We start from the raw sequence: 25,767 nt of genomic DNA, 5'->3' as shown, positions 1-25,767 counted from the left end.
GGCCCTAAGTCTGCCCCAACTCTGAGCTACATGAGAACCTCTTTCCTATGGTGACCTGTGAGCTCTGTAGAAACCTAAGCAGCTACAGCGAAGATGACTAGGGAGTGACCTGGAAGGCAATGCAGGAACCGGAGGTCTGGGGATTGCTTCCACAGGATTTCCTGCCTCTTTCTCCTGCATGCTGCCTGCACATAACATAGCTGAAGGGTTTGGAGGCTGGAGTCAGATGAGGCAGAGACCTGGGAAAGGAGCCCTTGAGGGCCTGACAATGGTCAAGCAAGCAACTTGCGTTGAATGGGAAGATGTAGTCTTTAAAGACTTGAGAGAAACTCAGGCCTCCCAGACAACTCTGAGGGAGGGGCTAACATCTCTTTGCCGTGACCATGATGTGTGACACTTTTCGCCCAAAGGCCGATTGTTGCTGTTCGTGCTATTGCTCCTGGGACCACAGATCTCCCAAGGCCTAGTCATCACGCCCCCTGGGCCAGAGTTCGTCCTCAACATTTCGAGCACCTTTGTTCTGACATGCTCAAGTTCAGCTCCAGTGATGTGGGAACAGATGTCCCAGGTGCCCTGGCAAGAAGCAGCCATGAACCAGGACGGCACCTTCTCCAGTGTGCTGACACTGACTAATGTCACTGGGGGAGACACCGGAGAATACTTCTGTGTCTACAACAACTCGCTGGGGCCAGAGCTCAGTGAGCGGAAGCGCATCTACATCTTTGTGCCAGGTAAGGACACTTGTCTGCGTGCCTACCCCTTCACCCCCATCTCTACAGCACACAGCACAGAAGGAAACTCCAAGAGTACCTCAGGGCTCCGCTAGATACAGGCAAAGAGAGCAGCGTCCAGCCTGCCTCAGCCAGCATGTTCCTTTCGCTTGTTGTCTCCTCTCTCCCAGCCACTTCTGCTCTTGTCTCCCAAGAATTCTGCATTCTCGGCTGGTTTCAACCTGTTCGTTTTGGCTTCCATATCCTACTACCCTGGTTCTTTGAGCCCTAGGTACCTTTATGACCTCTCACCTCCTCACTCTGACTCCCCCGCTGTCAACATCGCAGGAAGAGCAGGAAATGGCCAATGAGAGCATCTTCTTCAGTCTCATTGTGCTAACAGAAGACCCAAGAGGATTTCTAAAGAACAGAATGGATCAGTACACTGTTCTAGAGGCCAGCATCTAGCAAGGGCCCCTCAAGATCTAGGGGCCGGCATCTGGCAAGAATATGTTCTTTTTCTTCCTCCTCTTCCTCCTCCTCTCACCCTGGGAAGTCTCACATGTACGTAGCCTTGGCCGGTATGGAGGGCATTGTGTAATCCAGGTTGCCTTCAAACTCATAGAAATCCATCTGCCTCTGCTTCCTGAGTGCTGGGATCAAAGGCAGGTGCTGTCACACTCGGCATCGTTTCTTTTTGAGGCAATGTCTAGTTGTTATATGGCCAACCCCGGCCTTGAACCTACCTCCTACCTCCACCACCTGAATGTACTATGGCACCTCTTTCATGAATGCTAGGCAGGCCATCTCCCCGTCTCTAGCTGTAGCAAAAGCCTTGCTACCTTATACCATGGCAAAGACTGAAGGGGTAGAACAGGAGAGGGGGCTGAACTTATGCCTTCATAACTGCACCAGTCCACGATGCCTTCATGAGTACTACCCCTGCTTCTACTTTCCTTTTTAATACTGGGGATTGAACCCAGGGTCTTGTCCATACTAGGGAAGGATGTTACCACTGAACTACATCCCCAGGCCTTTACATTATGATTATTTTTCAAATTAATTATTTATTTTTATTTATGTGTATATGAGTGCACTGTGTGTGCATGTGTGTATGTGTATGTGCATGTGTGCATGCATGTGTGTATGTGTGCGCATGCATGTGTGTGTATGTGTGTGTGTGTCTGCGTGTGTGTCTGTGTGTGTGTGTGTCTGTGTGTGTGTGTGTGTGTGTGTCTGTGCATGTGTGTTTGTGTGTGTCTTTGTGTGTATATGTGTGTGTGTGCTTGTGTGTCTCTGTGTGTGTATGTGTGTGTGTGTGTGTGTGTGGGGTGTGTGTGTGTGTGTGTGTGTGTGTGTGTGTGTGTGTGTGTGTGTGTGTGTGTGTGTGTGTGTGTGTGTGTGTGTGTGTGTGTGTGTTTACCAGCTGGAATTACAGGCAGTTGTGAGCTACTTGATGCAGGTGCTAGGAAACAAATTCAAATCCTCCGGAAGAACAGCAAGTTCTCTTAACCCCTGAGCCATCTCCCCAGCCTCACTATTACTGTTTTTAACTCTTCATTTTGAGACAGAGTCTCACAAGGTTACCATGACCAGCCTTGAATTCACCCAGAAGCATTGGCAAGCCTCAGCTCCACAGTTCTCTAACATCTCCCATCTGCTTCACAAGTAGCTGGGAGTCCAGGCCTTCCCCACCCAGACAAGCTGACAGTCATCCCTTACTTATTCTACCTGAAAATACCATTACAATGGCAATTATAGTTGAATGCAGTTTGCAGGGGACCAACACCAGAACCATAGCAGCATCCTTATTCTACATTGAGGTGATTGAGGGGCAGAAAGGGGAAGAGACTGTTCAAAGTCAAAAAGCAATTCACGGGACGGCTAGAACCTCACTGTTCTGGCTGTGATTAAACAAGTTGGCCAATAGCAATTGGGAAGGGAAGGATTTACTTCATTTTAGTAGCTTACAGTCAGTCCATCAGGAAGAGAAGTCAGGGCAGGAACCTGATGGTAGAGACTGAAGCAGAGGCCATGGAGGAATGTAGCTTGGTCCTCATGGCCAAGACCACCTGCCCATGCAGGGCATCACCCACAGGGTGTTGAGCCTTTCCACATCAGTCATTAATCAAGAAAATGCCCGCAGACTTGCCTACAGGTTATCCGATGGAGGCATTTTTTCTTTTTTTTTGGAGCTGGGGACCGAACCCAGGGCCTTGCGCTTGCTAGGCAAGCGCTCTACCACTGAGCCAAATCCCCAACCGGAGGCATTTTTTCAATCCAGGTTTCTCCTTCCCAGATGACCCTAGCTGATGTCAAGTTGACAAATTCTAACCAGGACATTCATTCCTTGGCTCTACTCTTGACAGATCCCACCATGGGCTTCCTCCCGATGGACTCTGAGGACCTATTCATTTTTGTCACGGATGTCACTGAGACGACGATTCCATGCCGAGTGACAGACCCCCAGCTGGAGGTGACGCTGCATGAGAAGAAAGTGGATATCCCCCTACATGTACCCTATGACCACCAGCGAGGTTTCATTGGTACTTTTGAGGACAAGACTTACATTTGCAAAACCACCATTGGGGACAGGGAAGTGGACTCCGATACTTACTATGTCTACAGCCTGCAGGGTGAGCCCCGCTTTCTGGCCCTTCGTGGAAGAATCACCTGTCCGTTTACTAAGTCCACAGCTCCGTGTCTTATTAGGTTCTCTTGTAGTTTTGGGAGGGACCTAGTGTTCTCTACATTCTATAAAGGAAACAGTGGCTCGGAGAAAGGATGGAGTTGGTCCACAGTCACAGTGCGCTAAGGGCTGGGTTATTCTGCACAAAGTGGGGGCACAGACACAGGCTTGGAGCCAGCCAGGTTTGGATACCAGCTTGGCCACTTCCCATCTGGACTTCTTTGCACAAGGCATACGGTTCCCATGAGCCTGATTCCCTCCCACCTTCCCCACCATAAGATGAGAATGAGGAAAACTGCCTTCCTTACAAGATTTTGGGGGGAGGTAAAATAAAAGAGATTAAGGTGCTTAGCATGTGAAAGGTGCTTGGTAAATTTGGATTCCCAGAGAACTGGATTTTGGCTTCCAGATTGCTCTCTCATTGTCAGCTCCATGAGGGAAGAGGTTCTGCCTGTGGTGTTTGCTCCTCTAGCCCCAGTGTCTAGGATAGCGTTTGTATATAACAGTAGTTTAATTATTACTGATAGACTCAATGAATGAATCTTTTACAATAGCCAGCCTTTCCCTGTGGACCACACCTGTTCCCCAAGCCTAGTGCTGGTGGCTAGTGATGCCCTCCTTGGCCCTAATCCAATCTCTTTGCCTCATTCCAGTGTCATCCATCAATGTCTCTGTGAATGCAGTGCAGACTGTGGTCCGCCAGGGTGAGAGCATCACCATCAGGTGCATCGTGATGGGCAATGACGTGGTCAACTTCCAGTGGACGTACCCCCGCATGAAGGTAACGCTGGGCAAAGGTTGGAAGGCAGGCTGGGCATCTCAGCTCTTGCTGGCTTCTGATTTGGGGACTTGACCTTGCAGAGTGGGCGGCTGGTGGAGCCGGTGACAGATTACCTCTTCGGAGTGCCCTCCCGCATTGGCTCCATTCTTCATATCCCCACCGCTGAGCTGAGTGACTCTGGCACCTATACTTGCAACGTGTCAGTGAGTGTGAATGACCACGGCGATGAGAAAGCCATCAACGTTACTGTGATCGGTGGGTGCCTTGGGCTCAGCCTTCTACCTCAGCCTGCGCTGGACCAGACTCTGGCACAGACCTGGGGTCTTCTTTTTCAGTATTAGACCCAAATGAAGTGCAGCAGCCCCGGATAGAACTCTGAGCCCAACCTAGACTTCCCACCTAGCCGCACTCCTAGTTCATTCTCAACCCCTCAGTGCAGGTCTTGGCAATCCCGTCACCAAAGTCAACCACTGCACTAGTTTGAAGTCCCCCTGCACCATATATAAATATTAAGGATCCAGAACAGAAAACTACAAGTCCAGTCCCAACTTCAGCACTGACCCTAACGCCATCGGTATCAAATTCCATCCCTGCTTCTGTCCCAGCTTGCGCTTCAGCTCTGTTGCCTGGAGAAACCTTGCCCCTAGATTCTAGAAGCCCCTAGAAGGTGTTTATCTTGCCTTTGGTCCGAGCTGGCTTCTTTGAACCCTCCACTAGACATCGGCAGGATGCGTACTCTCATTGGTGTCTGGACATAGCTCCGCCCACAGGGCCCGCCCCTGACTGTTGTACCTTCACAGAAAATGGCTATGTGCGGCTGCTGGAAACACTGGAAGACGTACAAATTGCTGAGCTGCACCGGAGCCGGACGTTGCAGGTGGTGTTTGAGGCTTATCCGACGCCCTCTGTCCTGTGGTTCAAGGACAACCGTACCTTGGGTGACTCCAGCGCTGGAGAGTTAGTTCTGTCCACTCGCAACGTGTCTGAGACCCGGTGAGCACCAGCTAGTCCACTTGTTTTGGAAGCTTCGAAGCTGCCAGACAGCCCTGGGGACCAACAAACCTAGGACCTTCTTGTCTGAGACTTTGTTGTGTGATAGACACATGCCAGGTACTAGGGAAACTGTAGGAGCAGAGCAGGCCACTCTGCTCCTCCCGGTGGGGGTGGCAGACACCGACGGGTTGGCCACTCAGAGGTTTAGTTACCTTGTGATGAACAGAACCAGCAGGTAACGGCCAAAAGCAAACGCGCTGGATGGGAAGAGGGTGTCCCCAAGGCTAGAGATCAGCAGACAGGCAAGAATATGCCCCTCTGATGGGGATAAGCTTTTGAGAGACAGAAACACACGCTAGCCCTTCCCAAGCCTTCCTGGTAGTTTAGATGAACTGCCTGTGGCTGAGGACTCAGGAGACTGGGTGTGGATCTTGACTCTGCCGTTACCCCTGCGTGACCTTGGCAAAGCTATCCCTTCCCTTGGCATTCTATAGGAAGGTGAGGATGCTTTAGGGGTTCCTAGGGTTCTGATCACAGGTCCCCTGGCCTGGCCTGCTCCATAGGTATGTGTCAGAACTGACCTTGGTACGTGTGAAGGTGTCAGAAGCGGGCTACTATACCATGCGGGCCTTCCATGCCGACGACCAGGTCCAGCTCTCATTCAAGCTGCAGGTCAATGGTAAGGACCATCCCCCTTCCCCTCTCTCTACCCCTCCCTCCCTTCTCCATTTCTTTTCCTTCCTTCTCTGCTCATCCACCCATGGCAGAGCCTGGAGAAAGGGCCTGGAACCAAGAAGGCTACATTTTAGATGGTTGATCTGGCAGGTCCCCTCTCTGGGCCTCAGTTTCCCCAGCTCTAAAAGATGACTGTCAGATTATACTGGTGCTTCCTCCAAGTCTGGGCCATTTATGTACTGATGGCACAATTTTACTTCTCACATACAATTCGTACTCTGCTGAGTAGTTCCAATGTGGCAGTCTGTTCTATCTTTTATGATTTGCATCCTAGGAGGGGAAGAGAAATAGAAAAGGAGGATGGGCTGGAGAGATGGCTCAGTGGCTAAGAGCACTGACTACTCTTCCAGAGGTCCTGAGTTCAATTCCCAGCAACCACATGGTGGCTTATAACCATCTGTAATGAGATCTGATGCCCTCTTCTGGTGTGTCTGAAGACAGCTACAGCGTACTTATATATAATAAATAAATAAATCTTTAAAAAAATCACAGAAAACAAAGAAGGTTAGAAGGTAACATGCAACTGTAGCAGGAGGGGAAGGAGATAGATGGATGGATAGATAATAGATAATAGATGATAGATATAAATAGATAATAGATGACAGATAATAGATGATATAGATAGATAGATAGATAGATAGATAGATAGATGATAGATAATAGATAATAGATGATAAATAGATGATAGAGATAGACAGATAATAGATGATATAGATATATGATAGATAGTAGATAGATAGATTGATTGATTGATTGGAGAGAACCTGGCATAGCATGGCATAGCAGGAGGTCAGAGTTGTAGTTTTTACTATGGTGATCAGGGTTGGCCTTGTTCTGGAGGTGACATTTGTGAGAAGGCTTGAAGAAGGGAGGGCATTGGACAAGTGGGTATTTGTGGAAAAGGCGCTCCAGAACATGTGTCACCCCTTGTCACATTGCCAGAGAAATAGGAGGAAGTTGGGTGTGGCCAGATCAGAGGGCGCTGGCACATATGGAGGGGCATGAGGTTAGGGCCTCCCAGAAATGGAAGGGGACGGAGGGGAGTCACTGGGTAAGAGCTTGCAGCTGGGTACAGAGACTTTGGCTTCTATTGGGCCTGATGGGAAGGGCTATGACAGGGACTCCAGCGACACGATAACCACTTAATGTTTTGTCGATTTGCTCCCTAAAAATAAATGTATTTTGAAAGACAAATTTAGCAACTCAATTGTAGATGGAAATTCAGTGTCATATGCCATAAATATAAAACACTCAAATGAATTCAGAGAAGACAAAGCAGTGCCCAGCTTCATGGGCCTGGCTGCCCAGGGCTCCTGCCAGTTCTCTCTTTGAAGAGCAGGTCTCAGAGGGATGTTAAGGGCAGACTCTGAGCCTTGCCCTTTGATGTACCCCAAAGGAATCTGTCACTTTCACACTGGGACTCCTGGCGTCTGATGCTTCACCTGCAAGAGAGGGTTGTGGGAGGAGGGAAGGGGGTCAGGACGAAGCGGACATGACACACTGTGGTGGAGTCCTCCTGAAGGCCTTTCCTGAGCTCTGTTCTGATCACCTCACTTCCTGACCCTGTACTCCGTCCAGTCCCTGTCCGTGTACTGGAGCTGAGTGAGAGTCATCCTGCCAATGGGGAGCAGATACTCCGCTGTCGGGGCCGGGGCATGCCTCAGCCAAATGTCACCTGGTCTACCTGCAGAGACCTCAAAAGGTGAGCACACCTTGAGGCCAGGCCTCCCAGAATATATGCAGCTGCCTAGAATGCTCGGTTAGGGTAATCTAGACCAGCCTCTTCACCTGAGAGGTCCAGGCCACATCTTCGATCATTCCTCTGCCTTCCGGGAGATACCTAACCCACATTTCTCCTTTTCTTACCTTGATCCTGAGCCATCCTCAACCTAGGAAGGTGCAGGGTCTGGCCCCCAGAGGTGTCTAGTTCACCCAGTGGATATGCGGGGTTTGCCTCTCTATCCTTAACACACTGAGTAACCTTGAGGGTCAAATGAGTGAATTTTGCCATTCAGGAGTCTCAGGTCTGGACTGGGAGCGCCCCCTGCTGGCCCATCTAGGCAGCACAGTAGGAACCTGCTTAAAGAGCAAGCAAAGAAATCAAACTACCACCATTCACAGTCTTACTTTCCCCCACCATTTGCAGAGAGGAAGCTAAGAGAGTCTGCAAGCCAGTCCTTTTGTGTCTCCTGGCAGGTGTCCACGAAAACTGTCACCCACACCCTTGGGGAATAGTTCCAAGGAGGAGAGCCAGCTAGAAACGAACGTGACTTTCTGGGAGGAAGATCAGGAATATGAGGTGGTGAGCACGCTGCGCCTGCGTCACGTGGACCAGCCACTGTCAGTGCGCTGTATGCTGCAGAACTCGATGGGCAGAGATTCACAAGAAGTCACCGTGGTACCACACTGTGAGTGCCCTAGCTGCGGATGGCTCTGATGAGCTCTCACCCCTTCCTTGATCCCACCTCACTGAGTCCGAGTTCCCAAAGCAGATCAAGTCAGCATACTCAGAAGAACGTTACAAAGTCTACCAGAGTAGGTTCCTAGGCGCGCACACGAAATGTGACATTGACACAGGCGCACAAACACAACTTTATACACCACACACACGAAACACATTGACATTTAGGTGTAGAAAGTGAAACTGGTACGCCTGATGCACGCTGCAAACTTGCATGAGCCGGTTGATACTGGGACTCAGGCGTACACTCTTCACGTGCACGTGTGCCGTCTAGTGCCGAGGAGGCTTTGTCTCCAGAGTATATGCGTGTTAGCATCTACTCAAGCATACCCAGTGCTGTTCGTGGATGTGAAACTGCAGAATATATTTTTGTGAGCCGTGCGTATGAGACCAGCCAGATCTAAGACTTGTATACCAAATGCTGAAAGATGAGTGGGGATTAGCTAGCTCGTGAGGGCTGTGGAAAAGCCTAGCGTAGGCTCTGTGTGGGTTCTGAGGAGTTGAAGCAAATGAGCCCGGATGCAGGGCACACTGTACGTGGATTAGGGGCAGGGGAGGGAATAGGGAGGGAAGTGGTAAAGAATGGGGCTACAGGATGCAGAATACAACTACAAGATACAGGATACAGGATACTGCTGCAAAGAGTATTTCGTAGACAATCAAACACAGACCCACGCGCACTGCGCATATACCTGAAAACAGAGACAGGCACACACCCACGCAGGTGTACACACACAGAGGCTTCCGCAGGCTTGTACATGTCTGCTTATGTACATGCCTGTCACCTGCCCTTAGAGGAAGGGTGAGCTTTTAAAGCATCCTTACTGGGACTGCAGAGATGCCTCAGAGGTTAAGTGCACTTGCTGCTCTTCCAGAGGCTCTGAGTTCCGTTCCCAGCACCCACATCAGGCAGCTCACAACCGCCTGTAGCTCCAGATCCCATGGATCTACAGCCTTCTTCTGACCTCTGTGAGCATCCACATGTGTGGCGCTCTGTCATCCAAACGCACACATATATACATACAAAAATATATAAGATATGTGTTCATTTCTTTAGGCAATCACAGATTTCTTTGCACTTGCACTGCCAAGCATATAGTCCCTACGGTCTAGGTGTTAGAAAAATTAAATGCCCTTATTCCCCCATATTCTCATCTATGCACACAGGTAGACTCACTCTGGGCCCGAGTAAATGCAGAGGAAAAGTCATGTGTGACGCCTGCACAGGACGCCATGTGCTATTACATGGAGACCCAGGATGACTCCGATGGGTCTCTGGAGAGTGCAGGCTTCCTTTGTAAGACCAGGATGTGGGGATGTTGGGAAGAGAGAACAGAAATGTCAGTCAGTGACCCTGAGAAGGAAAGGATGGGGCTAAGCCAGAGGAAGGCTCCCTGGGGAACAGAGGAGGGCAGGAAGAAGCAAATTCCCAGAGCACAACAGCTCCTGCTAAGTGGGAGAGGACAGGGGATGGGGGTTCAGCCAGGCTGACTAGGGAGGTGATGTAAGCAGTGAGGCTGAAGTCTTGGGCTAGAGAGGACTCAGGGCTCAGGGGGGGCTAGGTACACCTGCATGTTCACCTCAGGGCCCCGGGAGGTGCATACTGACTGTGCCACACACACTAGTGGTCCCCAGGCTGGGGCTGGGAGGAACAGACTTCTGGGTGTGGATTCTTCAGGCTGCTGAAGTTCAGAGTCAGCTCCTTCGGGAGTCACTCGGTGAGTGCCTCAGCCATTTGGTTAGGAATGGCTCTTAAATCTATGACCCAGGCATGACTGCCCAATAGGGCATGGACTCAGAGAAGAGGGGGTCGTGGCCTGGTCCCCAGAGTGCCTAATGCTGTGAGAGGCACAGGTCATTCTCAGGAACCAGAAGAGAGTTCCCCAGCCTAGCTGGATGTTGCAGAAGCCAGCCTGAGCCTGACTGTCATCTGAGGGGAGTCATTGAGGGGCCCTGGGCTTGTAGGAAAGACCAGAGTGTAGGCCCTGAGGTCAGATATCTAGGCAGTAAGAGCTCACGTGCTCAGCAGAGCAAGTCCAACGGATCTGTGATGCTCCCAGCAAGATGGGGAAAGCAGCTTCCCAGATACTGTTTGCTTATGGCCTACTCTGGTCTTTGTCCTCAGCCTTGCCTTTCAAAGTGGTGGTGATCTCAGCCATCTTGGCCTTGGTGGTCCTTACTGTCATCTCTCTCATCATCCTCATCATGCTGTGGCAGAAGGTAAGCCTGTGTATGGGTGCAGAGTGGTACCCATATTTCCTCACGGTCTCCACTGCATGTTACACAATCCAGCCCATATGAAAGGCGCAACACAGAGCTCAGCCTGGAGCTGACTTAGAGCGGTGCTGGGTCTCCAGCTCCCTCAGGCCTTACTGGGCTGACGTGATCAGTCCAGGACTCTTGGCCCCTGCTCTTTCCTCTGCCTCAGTCCTTCCCGCTCAACTCAGTCCTGGTGCACATGGTGCATTGTGGGTGGACTATCATGGCCCCAAGATTCTTTCAGCTCTTACCCATAGAGACTGCCATGAGTCACAAGAATGCAATCTGACCCCAGGATTCTGTTCTGACATTTCCCCTTTCTGTAACTCCAAACACTTAAGATTCCTGAATTGGGACTCTAGTCCCCCTTCATCCTGTCATTATAAGATTCCAATCCTGTGACTCCAAGATCCCAAGATTTCCACATCCAAAGGCTGTGTCCTTTTGAGACCCCACAGAGACAGAGTAGGCATTTGGAATCTGTCCTATCTTATGTCACTTTCTGGGTAACCTGCTCTTTCCGTCTGAGGAGTAACTGGGGCTCAGAGAGAAACTAGTAAAGCAGCTCTAGTGAGCGTGGGCCATGCTGCCAGTTGCTCTCTAGAGGCTGCATCCTCGGGGTTTCTCAGCCATACTTTCTGCTCCTGAGTCCCCTTAGTGAGTTGCCTCTGAGCTCACGGAGGCCTTGGTTTTGCTAGCCATCCATTGTGTCATTCAAATACGTCCCTGCCCTCTCTTGGTCTCAGAGTCTCCTGTCTCATTTGCCATCGAAGGGGCTGGACCTGATAGGCTCAAGGCCAAAGATGCCCTCTGACTGTCTCCTCTGTTATTGGTCTTGTTTCCTACAGAAACCACGCTATGAGATCCGATGGAAGGTCATTGAGTCTGTGAGCTCTGACGGCCATGAGTACATCTATGTGGATCCTGTGCAGTTGCCTTACGACTCCACCTGGGAGCTGCCACGGGACCAGCTTGTTCTGGGTCAGTTCTAAGAGGCGTTAAGTGGCAACGGGGACACTGAGATCTTCTCCCAGTATGGCTGCTACTAGCTGAGACATAGAGCTGATATCTTGCCTTCTCTGGATCTTAGTATCCTTTCTATATGGTGAAGATAAGGTGACCCCATAGCACTGAATCCCAAGATTAATATGGGACTCCTCCAGGCCAAAGAGGAAGTACTGGATGTAGGCCGGGGGGTCTGAGGCAGTTACAGAGGAGTTGTGCTTCCCCAAAGAGGCAGGAGGTCTTTCAGGGACTATAGGGGAGACAGATAGCATTCAGGATCTAGAGGAGACCCAGAGGATGGGAAACTTCCTGAGGGGGAGCACAGTAGAGTGGTTGGACAGATGTGGAAGGTGACCTAAGAGAATATTCCCCAACCTAAACAGGAAGATGGGATGAGGGATCTAGCTCCCAGGAGCTGAGGGGTTCTATCCATCCTAGGACGCACTCTTGGCTCTGGGGCTTTCGGACAGGTGGTGGAGGCCACGGCTCATGGCCTGAGCCACTCACAGGCCACCATGAAAGTGGCTGTCAAGATGCTGAAATGTGAGTCTCGAAATGTAAGGTAACCCACCCCTTCTTCACACCCAGGGTCTCACTTGGTCCTACCCTTCCTTGTCCTTTTAGTTTCTTCTGAAGGAGCCTGGTCCTGAGGTTGTGGGACAGAAGGGCTCCTCACTGTGACCTTTTTGGGTGCTTCCTCCTTCTCTCCCCTCCTCCCACCTTCTTCCCTCTCCTATGCAGTCCACCCTAGGACACTAGTGGTACAACAGGGTGGGGCGGAGGAAGCAGAGTAGGCCCTGGCAGGGCCTCTACACTGCCTCAGTGGCCCACCCAGGCTGAGTCCCTCTTCCCCCTCAGCTACAGCCAGAAGCAGTGAGAAGCAAGCCCTCATGTCGGAGCTGAAGATCATGAGTCATCTCGGACCCCACCTGAACGTGGTCAACCTGCTGGGGGCCTGTACCAAAGGAGGTAGCGAACCCATGCCCCGGAGGATTCTGGGGCTCCTCTCTTTCCTGTTATCCCTCAGTCCATCAACAACAGGACACCCCCAACAGAGTGTCCACATCTGCTGCCTAGGGTTCTTATTTCACTGTCCTGGATGGGCTCAGTTTTAGAATCTCGGACTCACAATACCTTCACGGTGAAGAGATCCCTCAGGCTACTAGTTCCTGCAGTTTTAGAATTCAAGTCTTTTCAGATTTTTTTTCAGGTTCTTAGATTTTATGTGAGTGGGTTTGTCGTTTTGTTTTGTTTTTCTTTTGTCTGTATGTCAGCGCTTGTGTGTGTGTGTGTGTGTGTGTGTGTGTGTGTGTGTGTGTGTGTGTGTGTGTGTTACCTGAGAAGGCCAGAAGAGGTCATCGGATCTCCTGAAACTGGAGTGGCAGATGCTTGTGAGCCACTGTGTAGATGCTGGGCGTTGAACCAAGGTGGTGTCATGAACAAGTGCTCTTAACAGCTGACCATCTCTCCAATCCCCCTTTTCATATTTCCACAATACATTCTGAAAACCTCGAGAAAGTAACAACTTCTACAACACAGAGACGAGCAGAACCATGTACTAACCAGGAACTGGTTTTGCTCGCATCAGTGTTGGAAGTCACTCTGCCAACTGCGATTATTTGAGGGCCTGGTTACCCACTGGGCTGTCTACATAATAATAATCATGAAGTTATTGCCCTTTGCAGCTGCTTGTTGTGAGATCTGGGATTTTCCTCGGTATTGTGTAATCAGTCTAAATACAGAAGTACATCGTGCGCGGACTGCTGTCTGTGCCTGCAATGACTATATTTCAAAAGTGTTGTTTTCATCTGTTAGATGGCCGTAAGTGTGTTGAACTTAAGTGTATTCAGCACATTGTGCTAACCATCACGTTCCCCTGCTCTGTGTAGACCAGCATCTGAAGTGTGCACCAGTCTGAAAACAGCCACGGCAACTGGTACCATAGGCTTGCTACATGCTGAGCCCTCAAAGGCATCTCAGGGGTCAAGGGCAGGTGTCAGCCCCTGGCCAGATGGGCAAAGGAAGGACTCTGGAGATTAGCAGCTTGTTTGCACCCACAGAGGCAGGGAAGCAACCCAGGTTCGCAAGGTGCCAGCATCTCTGCTGTCTTGCTATCTGTGTCTCCACACCCAAGATTCTATATTGGCTTTGTGGCCATGCTGGGAAGACTGAGGCCTTCCTCGGAGTCTGTCCCTGAGCCTGTCCTTCTGCAGGGCCCATCTACATTATCACGGAATACTGCCGTTACGGTGACCTGGTGGACTACCTGCACCGAAACAAACACACCTTCTTGCAACGACACTCCAACAAGCATTGTCCACCCAGCACTGAGCTCTACAGCAACGCCCTGCCGGTGGGGCTCTCCCTACCCAGGTATGGGGGAGGCAGCACCCAGTGAGTGCCTGCCAAGCATATGGGAACTCCTTGTCCCAAGGTGCAAGTGTGGGCCCTGGGACAGTCACTTTCCAGAGGCAGCACTCTGACCGGATAGTAATGATGGTCATGGGGGGTGGGGAGTGCCATCTCAGTGAGCCAGGCTCCATCCCAAGCCTTCTGTTCATGTGACTCCTCGAACCTATGGAGCATCCTTGTGTTCTAGGTGTCTTGTTCTCTTGCCTTAAGGACATAAGGGACAGAGAGCCAGGCTCCCTGCCGTAGTTCCTCTGCCTTCTACAAGCCAACCTCCCCAGTACCCTACCAGCAACCCAACTCTTTCTGATGACTTCAAAAGGGACACTTGTTTTTTTTTGTTTTGTTGTTTGTTGATTTAAAAGGCAAAGACAGGAGTAGCTTTGGAAGGGTACACACGGAGAATGCGGGGACGCGCTCCTGACCTCTATGACACTGGTCCATTCCCTTGCACAATGTGTTAGTTCCATTCCTCCCTGGGGGTTAAGGCTTGGGGGGGGGGGCGGCCGGATGTCCAGGTGAGACCTTGCTGCCACTCTAGATTATATACCTCCTGGCCCCTTAGGGTATAGGTAGAGAGAGAGAGAGAGAGAGAGAGAGAGAGAGAGAGAGAGAGAGAGAGAGACAGAGACAGAGACAGAGACAGAGACAGAGACAGAGACAGACAGAGAGAGAGACAGAGAGACAGAGAGAGAGACAGACAGAGGCAGTGAGAGAGACAGAGATAAAGACAGAGAGACAGAGAGACATACAGAGAGGCAGAGACAGACACAGAGAGACAGAGAGAGAGGCAGAGAGAGACAGAGAGAGGCAGAGAGACAGAGATAAAGACAGAGAGGCAGAGACAGAGACACAGAGAGAGACAGACAGACAGAGAGAGGACAGAGACAGAGAGAGAGAGGCAGAGACAGAGAGAGACAGACAGAGAGAGAGACAGAGAGGCAGAGAGAGACAGAAAGACAGACAGAGACAGAGAGAGAGAGAAACGGAGGGGGGGAGGGGGCACTCTGGTCTGGCTAGGTGTGTGGTCGTCTCTCTAACACCCATTTAACACACTGGACCTGGCTGCTGAGTGTGAACTCTGAGCTCACAGACTGGGTCCTTTGTCATTCTGGGAGCCCCAGGGCACATCTCAGGGCCATACAGGTTAGTTAAAGGGGTTTGAGTCCCAGTCATTCACACTGTACGGTGAGACTGAGGAAATCCACAGATGACAAGGCCCCATGGGCTCAGGTTGAGCAGGGGACAGGAGCAGAAAAACCCAGGGCTCTTCATTATTCCATTCTTCTGCCTGTAGCCACTTGAACCTGACTGGGGAGAGCGACGGTGGTTACATGGACATGAGCAAGGATGAATCTGTAGATTACGTGCCCATGTTGGACATGAAAGGACACATCAAATACGCGGATATCGAGTCCTCCAGCTACATGGCCCCGTACGATAACTATGTCCCATCTGGTAAGTGGAGAAAGTGTCGCCACACCCATCACCTGTGTGCGGGTTCATCCCGCAGGCTCATTGATGCCTTCCTGTCAACGTCCTTAATGACTGTAGTCTTGTAGCAACCCTGGGAGGAAGATAGTTCATTTCATTAGTGTGGAAACTGAGGCTGCCTGCCTGACCAGTGCTGCTGTACAGTGGAACCCTGGCCTGAGTCCTGTTGCTGGTTTCAGAAGCATGCACACAGCCAGCAAGAAGGGGAAAGATTGGTGAAGGTGGCCTCCTAGGACCTGGAGGAAGACAGATCTGCTCTGAGTTGGCCCATGTTGGTGAATGAATGTCCTGAGAAACAAACAGGCGAGCTTTAGCTAGAGGCTCCAAGGCTTAGGCCAGAGGTTTCTCTTAATAATGCATACAATGAAGGCAGAAAGAGATTTGTGTTAGACCCTTAAGAACTCATCCTCCTAAGGGAACTCTTCGAGAATCGGCAGCTACTAGTATTGCCTGTTCAGCCATCCACAAGCCTAAAGACAGGGCTCTTCTTGGTCTACGGTATACACAAAGTAACCCTTAACCTTCTGTGCTCTCTAGCCCCTGAAAGGACCTGTTGTGCTACCTTAATCAACGACTCACCAGTGCTCAGCTACACGGACCTCGTGGGCTTCAGTTACCAAGTGGCCAATGGCATGGAATTCTTGGCCTCTAAGAACGTATGTGTGGTCCTGATGGGGCAAGGCAGGATTGTGGGAAGAGGGGTCCGATAGCCAACTGGAGCCTTCCACACGCATGGCCCCATGAGACAGCTCCCGACCCTCTTATAGGCAAGGGTATTGAGAAACCACACACCTGGGAAGGCACACGTTTCCCCTAAAGCTCTGGCCCAGAGGGTCTTCCCCCATAATTGCCCCTTGGCTTCAGCTCCCCTCTTCCCTGATCCAGTGTGTTCACCGAGACCTGGCGGCCAGGAATGTGCTCATCTGCGAGGGCAAGTTGGTCAAGATCTGTGACTTTGGCCTGGCTCGAGACATCATGCGGGACTCAAACTACATCTCCAAAGGCAGTGTGAGTGTCTTCACCATCCATGGGGTTGTCCCCAGGTGCCTCCATCCCTGGGTACAAGTCCCCTCCAATCCATGTGGCCACACTTCAGTATGGGGCCCCTGCCGGCTTATCCTACCAGCAGAGATGCCAATGCTCCTCAAGGGTAGGACGAGAAGCCACCTAGCTTTGTTGTGCACAGTGGGAAAAGACGGGGAGAGGATCACGTGTCACTGTAGGGGCTGAATTGGGACCAGCTGCAGTGGAACTGGGGTGAATGGGAAGAGGTATAAACAGCCCTGTTCTGGATGTAAGGTGAGCAGAGGAGTAGCCCAAATGATAAGGTAAGACAGGTCTTGAAGCCAGAGGTAGAATGACTGCAGACCCCAGAGACCAAAGAGAGCTCCTGGGCACGTCCCTGGCTACCCATTTCTAGGCACAGCCCACCCTGGGGCTTCCCCCAGGGTCACAGGCTACCATGTGTCTAGCTAGTGAGTTGGGAAGCAGCCTCCCTATGCTCTGGCCAGGAGTGTGCTTAGAACTTCGGAGTGGAGTGAGAGAGGATGCAGTAGCTGCCGGGCCTCCACCTTTCCAGGTGTGGTACAGCTGAGAGACTGGCCACTGAGATTCTCTCTGTACTCAGCGCCCGTCTTAACCTCTGCAGACTTTCCTGCCCCTGAAGTGGATGGCCCCAGAGAGCATCTTCAACAGCCTCTACACCACCTTGAGTGATGTGTGGTCCTTTGGAATCCTACTCTGGGAAATCTTCACACTGGGTGAGCCACTTCTTCACCCAGCCCCAAGCTATACACCAGAGCATTTACCCTCCCGTCTCGACCTCCCTCCTGATTGCTTCCCAGGCTGGAAGCAGGGGACTGTGGGACAGACGTTGGAACATGAGCTGGGATTCAGGGGCAAGTCCAGACAGTATCACTCTTTACATTCTTTGGCAAGTCTTCTGCCAGCTCTGGGTCTTTACTTTCCCATCCAAGCATCAAAGAGATTAGACATTTAAAAAAAAAAATAACATGCTTGGAGCCAGCTGTAATGGTGTGTGCCTGTAATCCCAGGACTTGGGAAGCAGGAAAATGGTAAGTTTGAGGCCAGCCTGAGCTACATAGACTCCATCTTTGAAAAACAAAGCGAGCAAACACACACACACACACACACACACACACACACACACACACACACACACACCCTGCTTAGATATCTATTGCTTCCCTGTTTCCATCTCTGTGTGGAGTCTATCTTCTAATGCCAAGGGCGCTGTGTTCTCATATATGCCAAGACAGTATAGCATGCCTGAGAGGACACGCTGCCACTCCCCACACTCCGAGACAGTATGTCCCTGTGTCTGTTCCATGACAGGTGGCACCCCTTACCCAGAGCTGCCCATGAACGACCAGTTCTACAATGCCATCAAGAGGGGCTACCGCATGGCCCAACCTGCTCATGCCTCCGACGAGATGTGAGTAGAACCTTGTACACTCGGGAGGAACTTGGGGGTTCCAGGGAAACGCAACTCTTGTTCAAAGGCTAGACGAATCCTGCTAGAACCGGATCAAGGTGTTCAAAATGGTGCCACCAGGAAGTTCTTCCCCAGCCTAGGTCTCCACTTTCTCTATGCTGGCTTCAGATTCAAGCCTGCCCTGCACATGTGGCTGCCGTTAGCAACACCCTGACATCTTACTGCTTGCATTGCTCCAGTGAAAGACCAGCGCTGGCCCTTTAAGGGCTCAGCTTGGTCCCATACCATCAGAACCAGGCCTGAGGTGGGAGGATGAAAATCCCTATTGGTCAAATTCGGTTACAGTGATTCCCACAATGTCTTAGACGGTGCAGAGTCATATGGATGGGGGAAGCTGGGATCAACAAGGCACCAGGCTGCCCCTCCTCAGCCCCTCTCTCTCTCTCTCTCTCTCTCTCTCTCTCTCTCTCTCTCTCTCTCTCTCTCTCTCTCTGCTTCCATCAGCTATGAGATCATGCAGAAATGCTGGGAAGAGAAGTTTGAGACTCGGCCCCCCTTCTCTCAGCTGGTGCTGCTCCTGGAGAGACTTCTGGGTGAAGGCTATAAAAAGGTATGTGGGGATAAGGCAGGGTAGAAGACAGTTGCTGGCCAAATCCTGTGCACTTGGCTGGGATTTGGGAAGAAATGTCCTTCACCCTCTCTGAGCCTCAGTTTCTCTGCTGGTCCTAGAAACTGTGAACTTATTTATTTTAAAAGAACCAAGATGAGGAAGCTGATTAATGTGACCTAGAGAGGTGCCGTAGGTAATCCTGTCTGTCAAACCTGTGTACCCTGAAGACATTGGTCCTTCTTCAGAAGTGTGAGCAACCCCAGGCTCTCTGGAACCCTCACTGCAACTACTTAAACACTGTCCCAGGTTCATGGAAGACTGACAGAACCAGTCTGTCCTGAGCTCAGCCTCTTGTCTTCCCATCTGGGGTGGTCCTAGGGAGATGGAGACAAAGTGGAGTCACCACTGTTTCATTGCAAGGGACACTGACCTCCAGCCCTAACGGGGAAACCACAGTGGCATGAGAGCCCATATCTATTTACTCTGAAGTGGAGTGGAAGTTAGGGTCATGGCTACCATGCCCAGCTCCCTACCCTTCCCTAGGGGACTCTGAACTTGTCTCGGGATGCCAGGTAGGAGGGCAGCTCACCATTGCAGCTTTGTGCAGGACCTCGTTCTCTGAGCACTAGCTGGGGTGGAGGGTCTCTAAGACATTGCCCATCTCTCACCCATCTTTTCTTCATTCCCTGTCCTTCGGTGCAGAAGTACCAGCAGGTGGATGAGGAGTTTCTGAGGAGTGATCATCCAGCCATCCTGAGGTCCCAAGCCCGCTTGCCGGGGCTCCACAGCCTCCGATCCCCTCTGGATACCAGCTCTGTCCTCTACACTGCTGTGCAGCCTAATGAGACTGACAATGACTACATCATCCCCTTGCCTGACCCCAAGCCTGATGCTGCTGATGAGGGCCTCCTAGAGGGTTCCCCCAGCCTTGCCAGGTAGCCACCCTGACCCTTTGGCGCGGACACTCATGTGTATAGTGCATGTGCTCATGTGTGTGTGCACAGACTTGCCACAGAAGGACTGTCAGCTGGCTAGAGTAAGGCCTAATTCTTGCCAGTGGTCAGCAAGACTGAGGTTTATTCTGCACGTAGAGCTGCAGGCAAGAAAGGCAGACTAGAAAGAAACGAGTTGTTCGAGACTCCATTTGCAAGATTGTTTTTCCTTATAAGGGTATCACCACCACAGGACCCTCTCTAGGTCCTGTGCTTGTCCCGAGGACAAAGAGGAAACATTTAGCATTTCCCAGCTGTTACTTTGGGTTATGGCTGCCCTTGACACCATGCCCGGGAAGCCTGTTTGTAGAAGATGGAGGAGTTGCAAATTCAGCTTAGAACTCAGACGGGGGAAGAGACCCATGGTCTGCCTTGGGTTGCGTCCATTGAAGGCGGGACTCTAGGGGAGCCATATTGCTTTCCTGGACTGATGTTCAGCCAGAGCGGGGACTCCCAAGGTCAAGACAGCCCGGGATGAGTGGTAGGAGACACAGGCTGGCTTCTGTCTCTAGCCTGTCACTATGAAACTTGGACAGGCCTTGCCTCTGCGGGCCTCAGTTTCTCTGTAGGAACTGATAGTGCATGCAGGCCTTTGCAGGCCCTGAAGGCTGCATTTCTCTGTTAATGAGGCAGGTCTTGTCAGGTGGGCATAGGGTAGGTGTGAGGTTGGGGGGTGGGTAGGGGTGGTGTTAGGCTGTGCAGGATCAACTCAAGAGTTCACTCTGAGGTCACTTTGTTTTGTGACCTCGGACCAGATGTTCTGCCTTCACAAACCTCAATTTCCTTTTCTGGAAGGAGGAAACAGTGAAAAGTCCTGGGGTGGGGGACTACTATCATTTCCCTGAGCGCAAAGATGAGTACCTGACAAGTGGGGATAAGAAAGAAGCCTGAGAGCCTGATAGCCCTGCTCTCAAGTTCTAGCTCCCATCCTCAGCTGAGGTATGTCATGGAGCAATGACATAACCTCTCTGAGCTGCGCTCCCCTTGTAGTACATGCCTGTCAGGATGTAAAGCCAACGCACAGAAAGCTCTTAGACAAAGCTGATATATCTTCCTGGGGGTTTCCCCCGGTTCCTTTCTGACTTATTCCCTTCCTCTAGCTCCACCTTGAATGAAGTCAACACTTCCTCCACCATCTCCTGCGACAGCCCCCTGGAGCTCCAAGAAGAGCCGCAAGCAGAGCCTGAGGCACAGCTGGAGCAGCCACAGGATTCAGGCTGCCCAGGACCTCTGGCTGAGGCAGAGGACAGCTTCCTGTAGGGACTGACTCCATCCATCCTGCCAGAAACTCCCATCTGCCTCCTAGCACCCAACCCTCTTGGCCTGGCCTGACCTGGCCTGGCCTCCCAGCAGCTACACTGCCACAAGCTGTCCCCTTGAGGAAAGCCCTTGGTTTGCCCCACCCAAGGTCCAGGGACCAGCTTCACTTAGGAGGCAAGAGAACTATGGGGACTGAGCCTCTGCTTCTGAAAGGTCATAGGATTCTGAACCAGGGCTCCTCCAGAGGACTCAGTTTCCCCAAATATAAGAGGAAGAGTTGCACTTGGCTACAGGACAGGTACGGAGCCCGGACTCCTGTAGAAATCCATGGGTATCCGGTGGTGTGTTCACATCCTCCTGTGTAGCAACTGCCCCTCAGCTGGATCATTCTACTTTGATCTTCCCAAGAACCGGGCAAAGACCCAGTGCCCGGCTTCCGGCCAAACCGACAAAACTGAAGCCAGCCTTGGACAAGGTCATTTCATTCAGAACCCACCTCCCCTGGTCTTAGCTTTCCCAGGCCCGAGCTGGACTGGGGCCAGCCATGCTTAATGAATGCTGTTAGTGTGAAGGTGAGCTGTGCACAGAATGCGCTGGCCTGCAGCCCCACCCACGGCACTCAGGGTACACCTGGCCACAGGAAGCACCCACTCCTTTTAGCCCCACGAGTCCTAGAACTGGTCCCTTGTCACTCTCAGTTTGACCCGCCCACCAGAGTCTGCAGGGCCATGGTCCACTCCTGTGATATGCTAAGCATCTGCCTGACATGCTCACCAGTAGGAGCCCTGGCTCTGCATTGAACCCGCTATGAGACCTTGGGAGCCTTCCTTGTTCTCTCTGGGTAACGGTTTTCTTTCCCCTTTGAAAAATGAGCAAGTTGGACACACAGACTCTGAGTACCCTGTCACTAGTACAATTCTAGTGTGTTCTGGGAGCTTGCTCTTGTCTGGAGAAAGCAGGGTCAAGTCCTTAAACTGACCTTTCTGGGGGTTGGCTGAGCTCTCAAAAGATCCCAGATACACCCCACGATGGGGATTCAGGAACCGAACCTTTTCTTCAAGTCTCCAAGTGCAACTGCCCAGACCTTGACTCCGAGTGACAGTTAGTGTCCTAGGAAAGTCCCCTACAGCTGTCCTGAGGACAAAGGTCAGAAAAAGACCATGGGACCCTTTTCATTCCATGATAAACTTTGAAGCCAGCAAGAGTGACAGAGAAGGCAAGCCAGATTACCTCAGGCCACTGTCACCAGCAGTGTGGACAGACATAATGGACAGTGAGGACAGATGTCCAGTACAGGACAAGAGACTTGAGATGGGCATGAGAGGACGACGCTGAGGGAGCCGTCTCAACTGCCAGCTGCCCCAGTCCTCAGGCAGCACCGCACAGAAATGTTTTTAACCCTGAACCAATGGACACTGCAAGTGTCTGGGGAGTAAGCAGTGGGGGAAGTCAGCCCTTCTGGGGGGCCCTTCCTGCTGGCTGGCTGGCAGCTCCCTGCCTGGAGCAGCAGAGGCTGGGGAATACTGCTCACAACGGTACCAAAGATGTATTCACCTAGGTTTACAAGTACTTGTAGGACTCGCGATAACCCACATTTAGACACCGGAAGTGCTATTTTGTATGCTGTTAAGTTTTCCTATCTGTACTTTTTTTTTTAAAGGGAAAGATTTTAATATTAAACTTGGTGCTTCTCACTGAATAGCCAGTCTCTCAGGGTTGGGTCTATGCGTCTAGGGTTGGGTGACAGTTTGTCTCAGACAGATCTGAGCTCTGTCTCTCACTTCAGAGACTCTCACACTTCAGCTCTGACTCTCACTTGTCTTCTCTTGAAAGTGGGTTTGATTTCCTCTCATCCTGGGGAGGGTATGGGTGATCCCCTAGGCCTTGTGCTTGGGTTTGCACATGTGATGTGAGGCTTTTCAGGCCTTGGCATCTGGAAGGAGAGGAGGATGGTCCAAGCCCCCCACCCCCACCTTGCACGCCTCACCATGTGCTCTGGCTTTGGCCGCTAAGCTGATTCGCTCTCCCTGCCCCATTTCTTTCTGCTCACAGCCAGACTTGAGCCAGGGTGGTTTATAGAGAGATGCTTACCAGAGCTTGAATCTCAGGTCCTCGAGAGTCGTCACTGGGACCCAGGTAGGAGCAAGGCAGAGAGAACACCCAGGAGGGTCACAGAACAAGAGAAAGTACGGAAGGCAGGAGGGTAGAGGGGAGAGGAGGAGCAGAGGACTGGGCTGGAGTGGAGCACCAGGGACCACGCTATGTCTGGCGGCAGAGGGTGCAGGTCCAGGTGGCTTCAGCACCCCAGAGATTGTGAAGCTGCCATGAGGTAAGCACCCCGACTTCTGCAGGGTGCTGGCTGTAGGTTCCTCTGATGAGCCCAGGCCTACTGCACACAGGCTCAACCAGAGGCCTGTCACCTCCTCACTGCATGTCTTTGGACATATCTTTGCCTTATCTGAGCTGAGGAGAGGGCTTCTCTGATGTGTGTGGAAGACATCTCAGTTTGGAGCGTCAGGTTGTGACTCCCAGTGTGAGTAACAGTGCAGTTATGAGATAGCCCTGACTCACAGGCAGGCTGCTGACTGGGAGGCAGCCGAGACATACCAGGGAAAACCACCTGATTAGAGGACCTCTGGGAGTCCTGACTTTAGGGGGCACCTCAAGCCTGTGACATCCTCGTCTCCTGGCTGTGGAAGGCACAGAATGAGGCAATATCCCACTGTGCCCGGCAAAGAACAAAACCCAGATTCCAGATAGGACTCCTGCATTCGAGATTACCTTTTTGGTTTTATGAGACAGGGTTTTCTGGTGTGGCTGTGGTTGTCATGGAAAAGATCTGTAGACCAAGCTGGCCTCGAACTCACAGAAGTCTTCCTACCTCTTCCTCCCAAGTGCTGGGATTAAAGGTGTGCACCACTACACCTGGCTAAAAGATAATGCTTTTAAAGGTTATTTTTATTTTATGTATATGTGTGTACAGCTATATACCAGCAGACCCTCTTGTAACCCTCTGTTGAGTTGTTCTGTGGATGCTGGGAATCGAGACTGAGTGTTGTGAAAGAGCAGCCCACCCCACCCCACCCCCTACCCCCACCTCTCTCCCTCCCTCCCCCTCCCTCCGTCACTCCCTCCTTCCCTTCCTCCTTCCCTCCGTCCCTCTGTCCCTCTGAGATTTGTTTACTGACCCATCCTTGCAAGGCTCCCAGGATAGACCTAACTAAGATGGCAAAGGAATGAAGAAAAGACAGACATACAGACACACAGACACACAGACACACAGAAATCACTGGGATCAAGTAGTCAAGGCTGATTTCAGTAGGCACAGCTTCCATAGGGAATTGTCTTCAGGTGGTAAACATCCAGGGAAGAATGGTGGACTACTTCTGCACACACTGTCGATATCCACACAGGCACTGGAGGAAGGCTTTGCCATGCTGGTGGGTCTGAGGCTACTGGGTCTTTAATATGGCTGTGCCCATGCCAACAACACACATTTGCTCAGGACTTCAAATACTCAGGGCTTCCTCTGCTCCCCACTATTTACCTTTCACTGTATGTGTATTGGTGTTTTGCTTGCATGTGAGACCAGTGCCCGCAGAGGCCAGAAGAGGGTGTTGGATGCTCTGGAACTGAAGTTACAAATGGTTGTGAGTCACCATGCTTCAAATTGAACTCAGGTGTTCGGCAGGAGCAGCCGTTGCTCTTAACCATTCGCTCCAGCCCCGTAGACCAAAGCTTTTAAATTGAAGGTAGCTTTGCTTTACATAGTTGCGTACACCAAGAGATCACGACAAGTGTTTTTATCCCCGGCTTGGTTTGTCAGCTGTTTTTATAACCTTGTTTGTGGTATTCTTAGGAAGGGAGTATAGTTCTGCATACAGTTTCTGCATAGGGTGGTTTCTACTCGGAATGTAGAAACTCCTGACTCAGGCAACAGGAGGAGGTCAAGTGAGGGGGCTGGGGACAGACTCTTCCTTGTCTACTCTTCACCTTTCCCCATTAGAGTTGGGTAAAGATAATGAAAAACAATAGAGACTGGCTTGACCCTCCCAGGCCTCTTTGGGCTCCTGCCTCTCAACCTCTCCACATAGGGAAAATAAGTGAGCTGGAATTTTCCCCCAGACAAATGACTTGGGCCACTCAGTTCTTCCACCACTACACTCTCAACCAGGGATCCTTCTTCCTGAAAAAAGAGGGAAATACTGAAGAATGCTGTTGCCGTGGGGCTCCAGCTACCCCATGAAGGGTTCCCAACCCCGATCAACACCCGTTCTCTGCGTTAGGGCCCTGTCCCCATGAGGCCTCTTCTCTTCCATCTACGTGTATTGTTTAGGTTTGCATCAGTTAGTTCCTTTAGAAAAAGTGTTTTAAGTTTATGATTGTTACAGAATTTAACACAGCAATCGAATCCTCATATGTGTCTTCATGGCTTAAACTCTGCTAACATTTTAAACACCTACTCTCTCCGCTGAGCTACTCCATAGGTAGAAACTTATCTCAGTGGAAAGGAAAAAGTTTCTTTTTTCTCGTTGTAAAGTTGAGTTACGTTTATCTAGGATTTTCCATTCTTTGTATCTGTCCTAACATTTTTGCTTTGTATATAATTAAGTTATAATATTTTTTAAGCTACCACTGGCATTTTGCACCTGTTTTTCGGTTTTTCTTTACAGTACTTTAATACTCACAGGAGAACTACAGTCATACGTTCATCCATCCAGAGAGCTGCATATAATTTAAAGGACTCCTGGGCCATCACCCAGCTAGGGATAGACAGTTACATTGTTTCCAGTTTCCCAGTGACAAACTATGCTGCAACAACTCTGGCTTGAAACATGCTTATGTTTACATATATGTGTGTGTCTGTTTCCATAGGAATCATTTCCGGGTGGAATTACTGAGTAAAGGGGATAG

At 51.0% G+C, this 25,767-nt stretch overlaps 1 protein-coding gene across 2 annotated transcripts in view; it reads left to right on the top strand.

Annotated features, from left to right (window-relative positions):
• The window catches only part of Pdgfrb (platelet derived growth factor receptor beta), a 47,348-nt gene extending 24,796 nt beyond the window's left edge, over positions 1 to 22,552 (top strand). Inside the window, exons 4-24 of one of the 2 annotated variants that reach the window (XM_032885524.1) lie at positions 411 to 731; positions 3,080 to 3,346; positions 4,053 to 4,180; positions 4,261 to 4,435; positions 4,981 to 5,173; positions 5,737 to 5,852; positions 7,487 to 7,610; positions 8,105 to 8,316; positions 10,495 to 10,589; positions 11,477 to 11,609; positions 12,072 to 12,176; positions 12,492 to 12,602; positions 13,847 to 14,006; positions 15,340 to 15,500; positions 16,074 to 16,192; positions 16,422 to 16,544; positions 17,185 to 17,296; positions 17,892 to 17,991; positions 18,496 to 18,601; positions 19,304 to 19,536; positions 20,694 to 22,552. In XM_032885524.1, coding sequence (XP_032741415.1) covers positions 411 to 731; positions 3,080 to 3,346; positions 4,053 to 4,180; positions 4,261 to 4,435; positions 4,981 to 5,173; positions 5,737 to 5,852; positions 7,487 to 7,610; positions 8,105 to 8,316; positions 10,495 to 10,589; positions 11,477 to 11,609; positions 12,072 to 12,176; positions 12,492 to 12,602; positions 13,847 to 14,006; positions 15,340 to 15,500; positions 16,074 to 16,192; positions 16,422 to 16,544; positions 17,185 to 17,296; positions 17,892 to 17,991; positions 18,496 to 18,601; positions 19,304 to 19,536; positions 20,694 to 20,853 — 3,254 coding nt within the window. In that variant the 3' untranslated portion in view covers positions 20,854 to 22,552. Of the gene's footprint in view, positions 1 to 410; positions 732 to 3,079; positions 3,355 to 4,026; positions 4,181 to 4,260; positions 4,436 to 4,980; positions 5,174 to 5,736; positions 5,853 to 7,486; positions 7,611 to 8,104; positions 8,317 to 10,494; positions 10,590 to 11,476; positions 11,610 to 12,071; positions 12,177 to 12,491; positions 12,603 to 13,846; positions 14,007 to 15,339; positions 15,501 to 16,073; positions 16,193 to 16,421; positions 16,545 to 17,184; positions 17,297 to 17,891; positions 17,992 to 18,495; positions 18,602 to 19,303; positions 19,537 to 20,693 lie in introns of those variants that run through there. The other variant, XM_032885525.1, reaches the window with a different exon arrangement.
• The last annotated feature ends 3,215 nt before the right edge of the window (positions 22,553 to 25,767 follow it).

Source organism: Rattus rattus, chromosome 15, assembly GCF_011064425.1.
Source record: "Rattus rattus isolate New Zealand chromosome 15, Rrattus_CSIRO_v1, whole genome shotgun sequence".
NCBI classification, from domain to species: domain Eukaryota; kingdom Metazoa; phylum Chordata; class Mammalia; order Rodentia; family Muridae; genus Rattus; species Rattus rattus.
The sequence above is the reverse complement of the archived record's forward strand: the minus strand, read 5'-3'. Positions and strand labels throughout refer to the sequence as shown.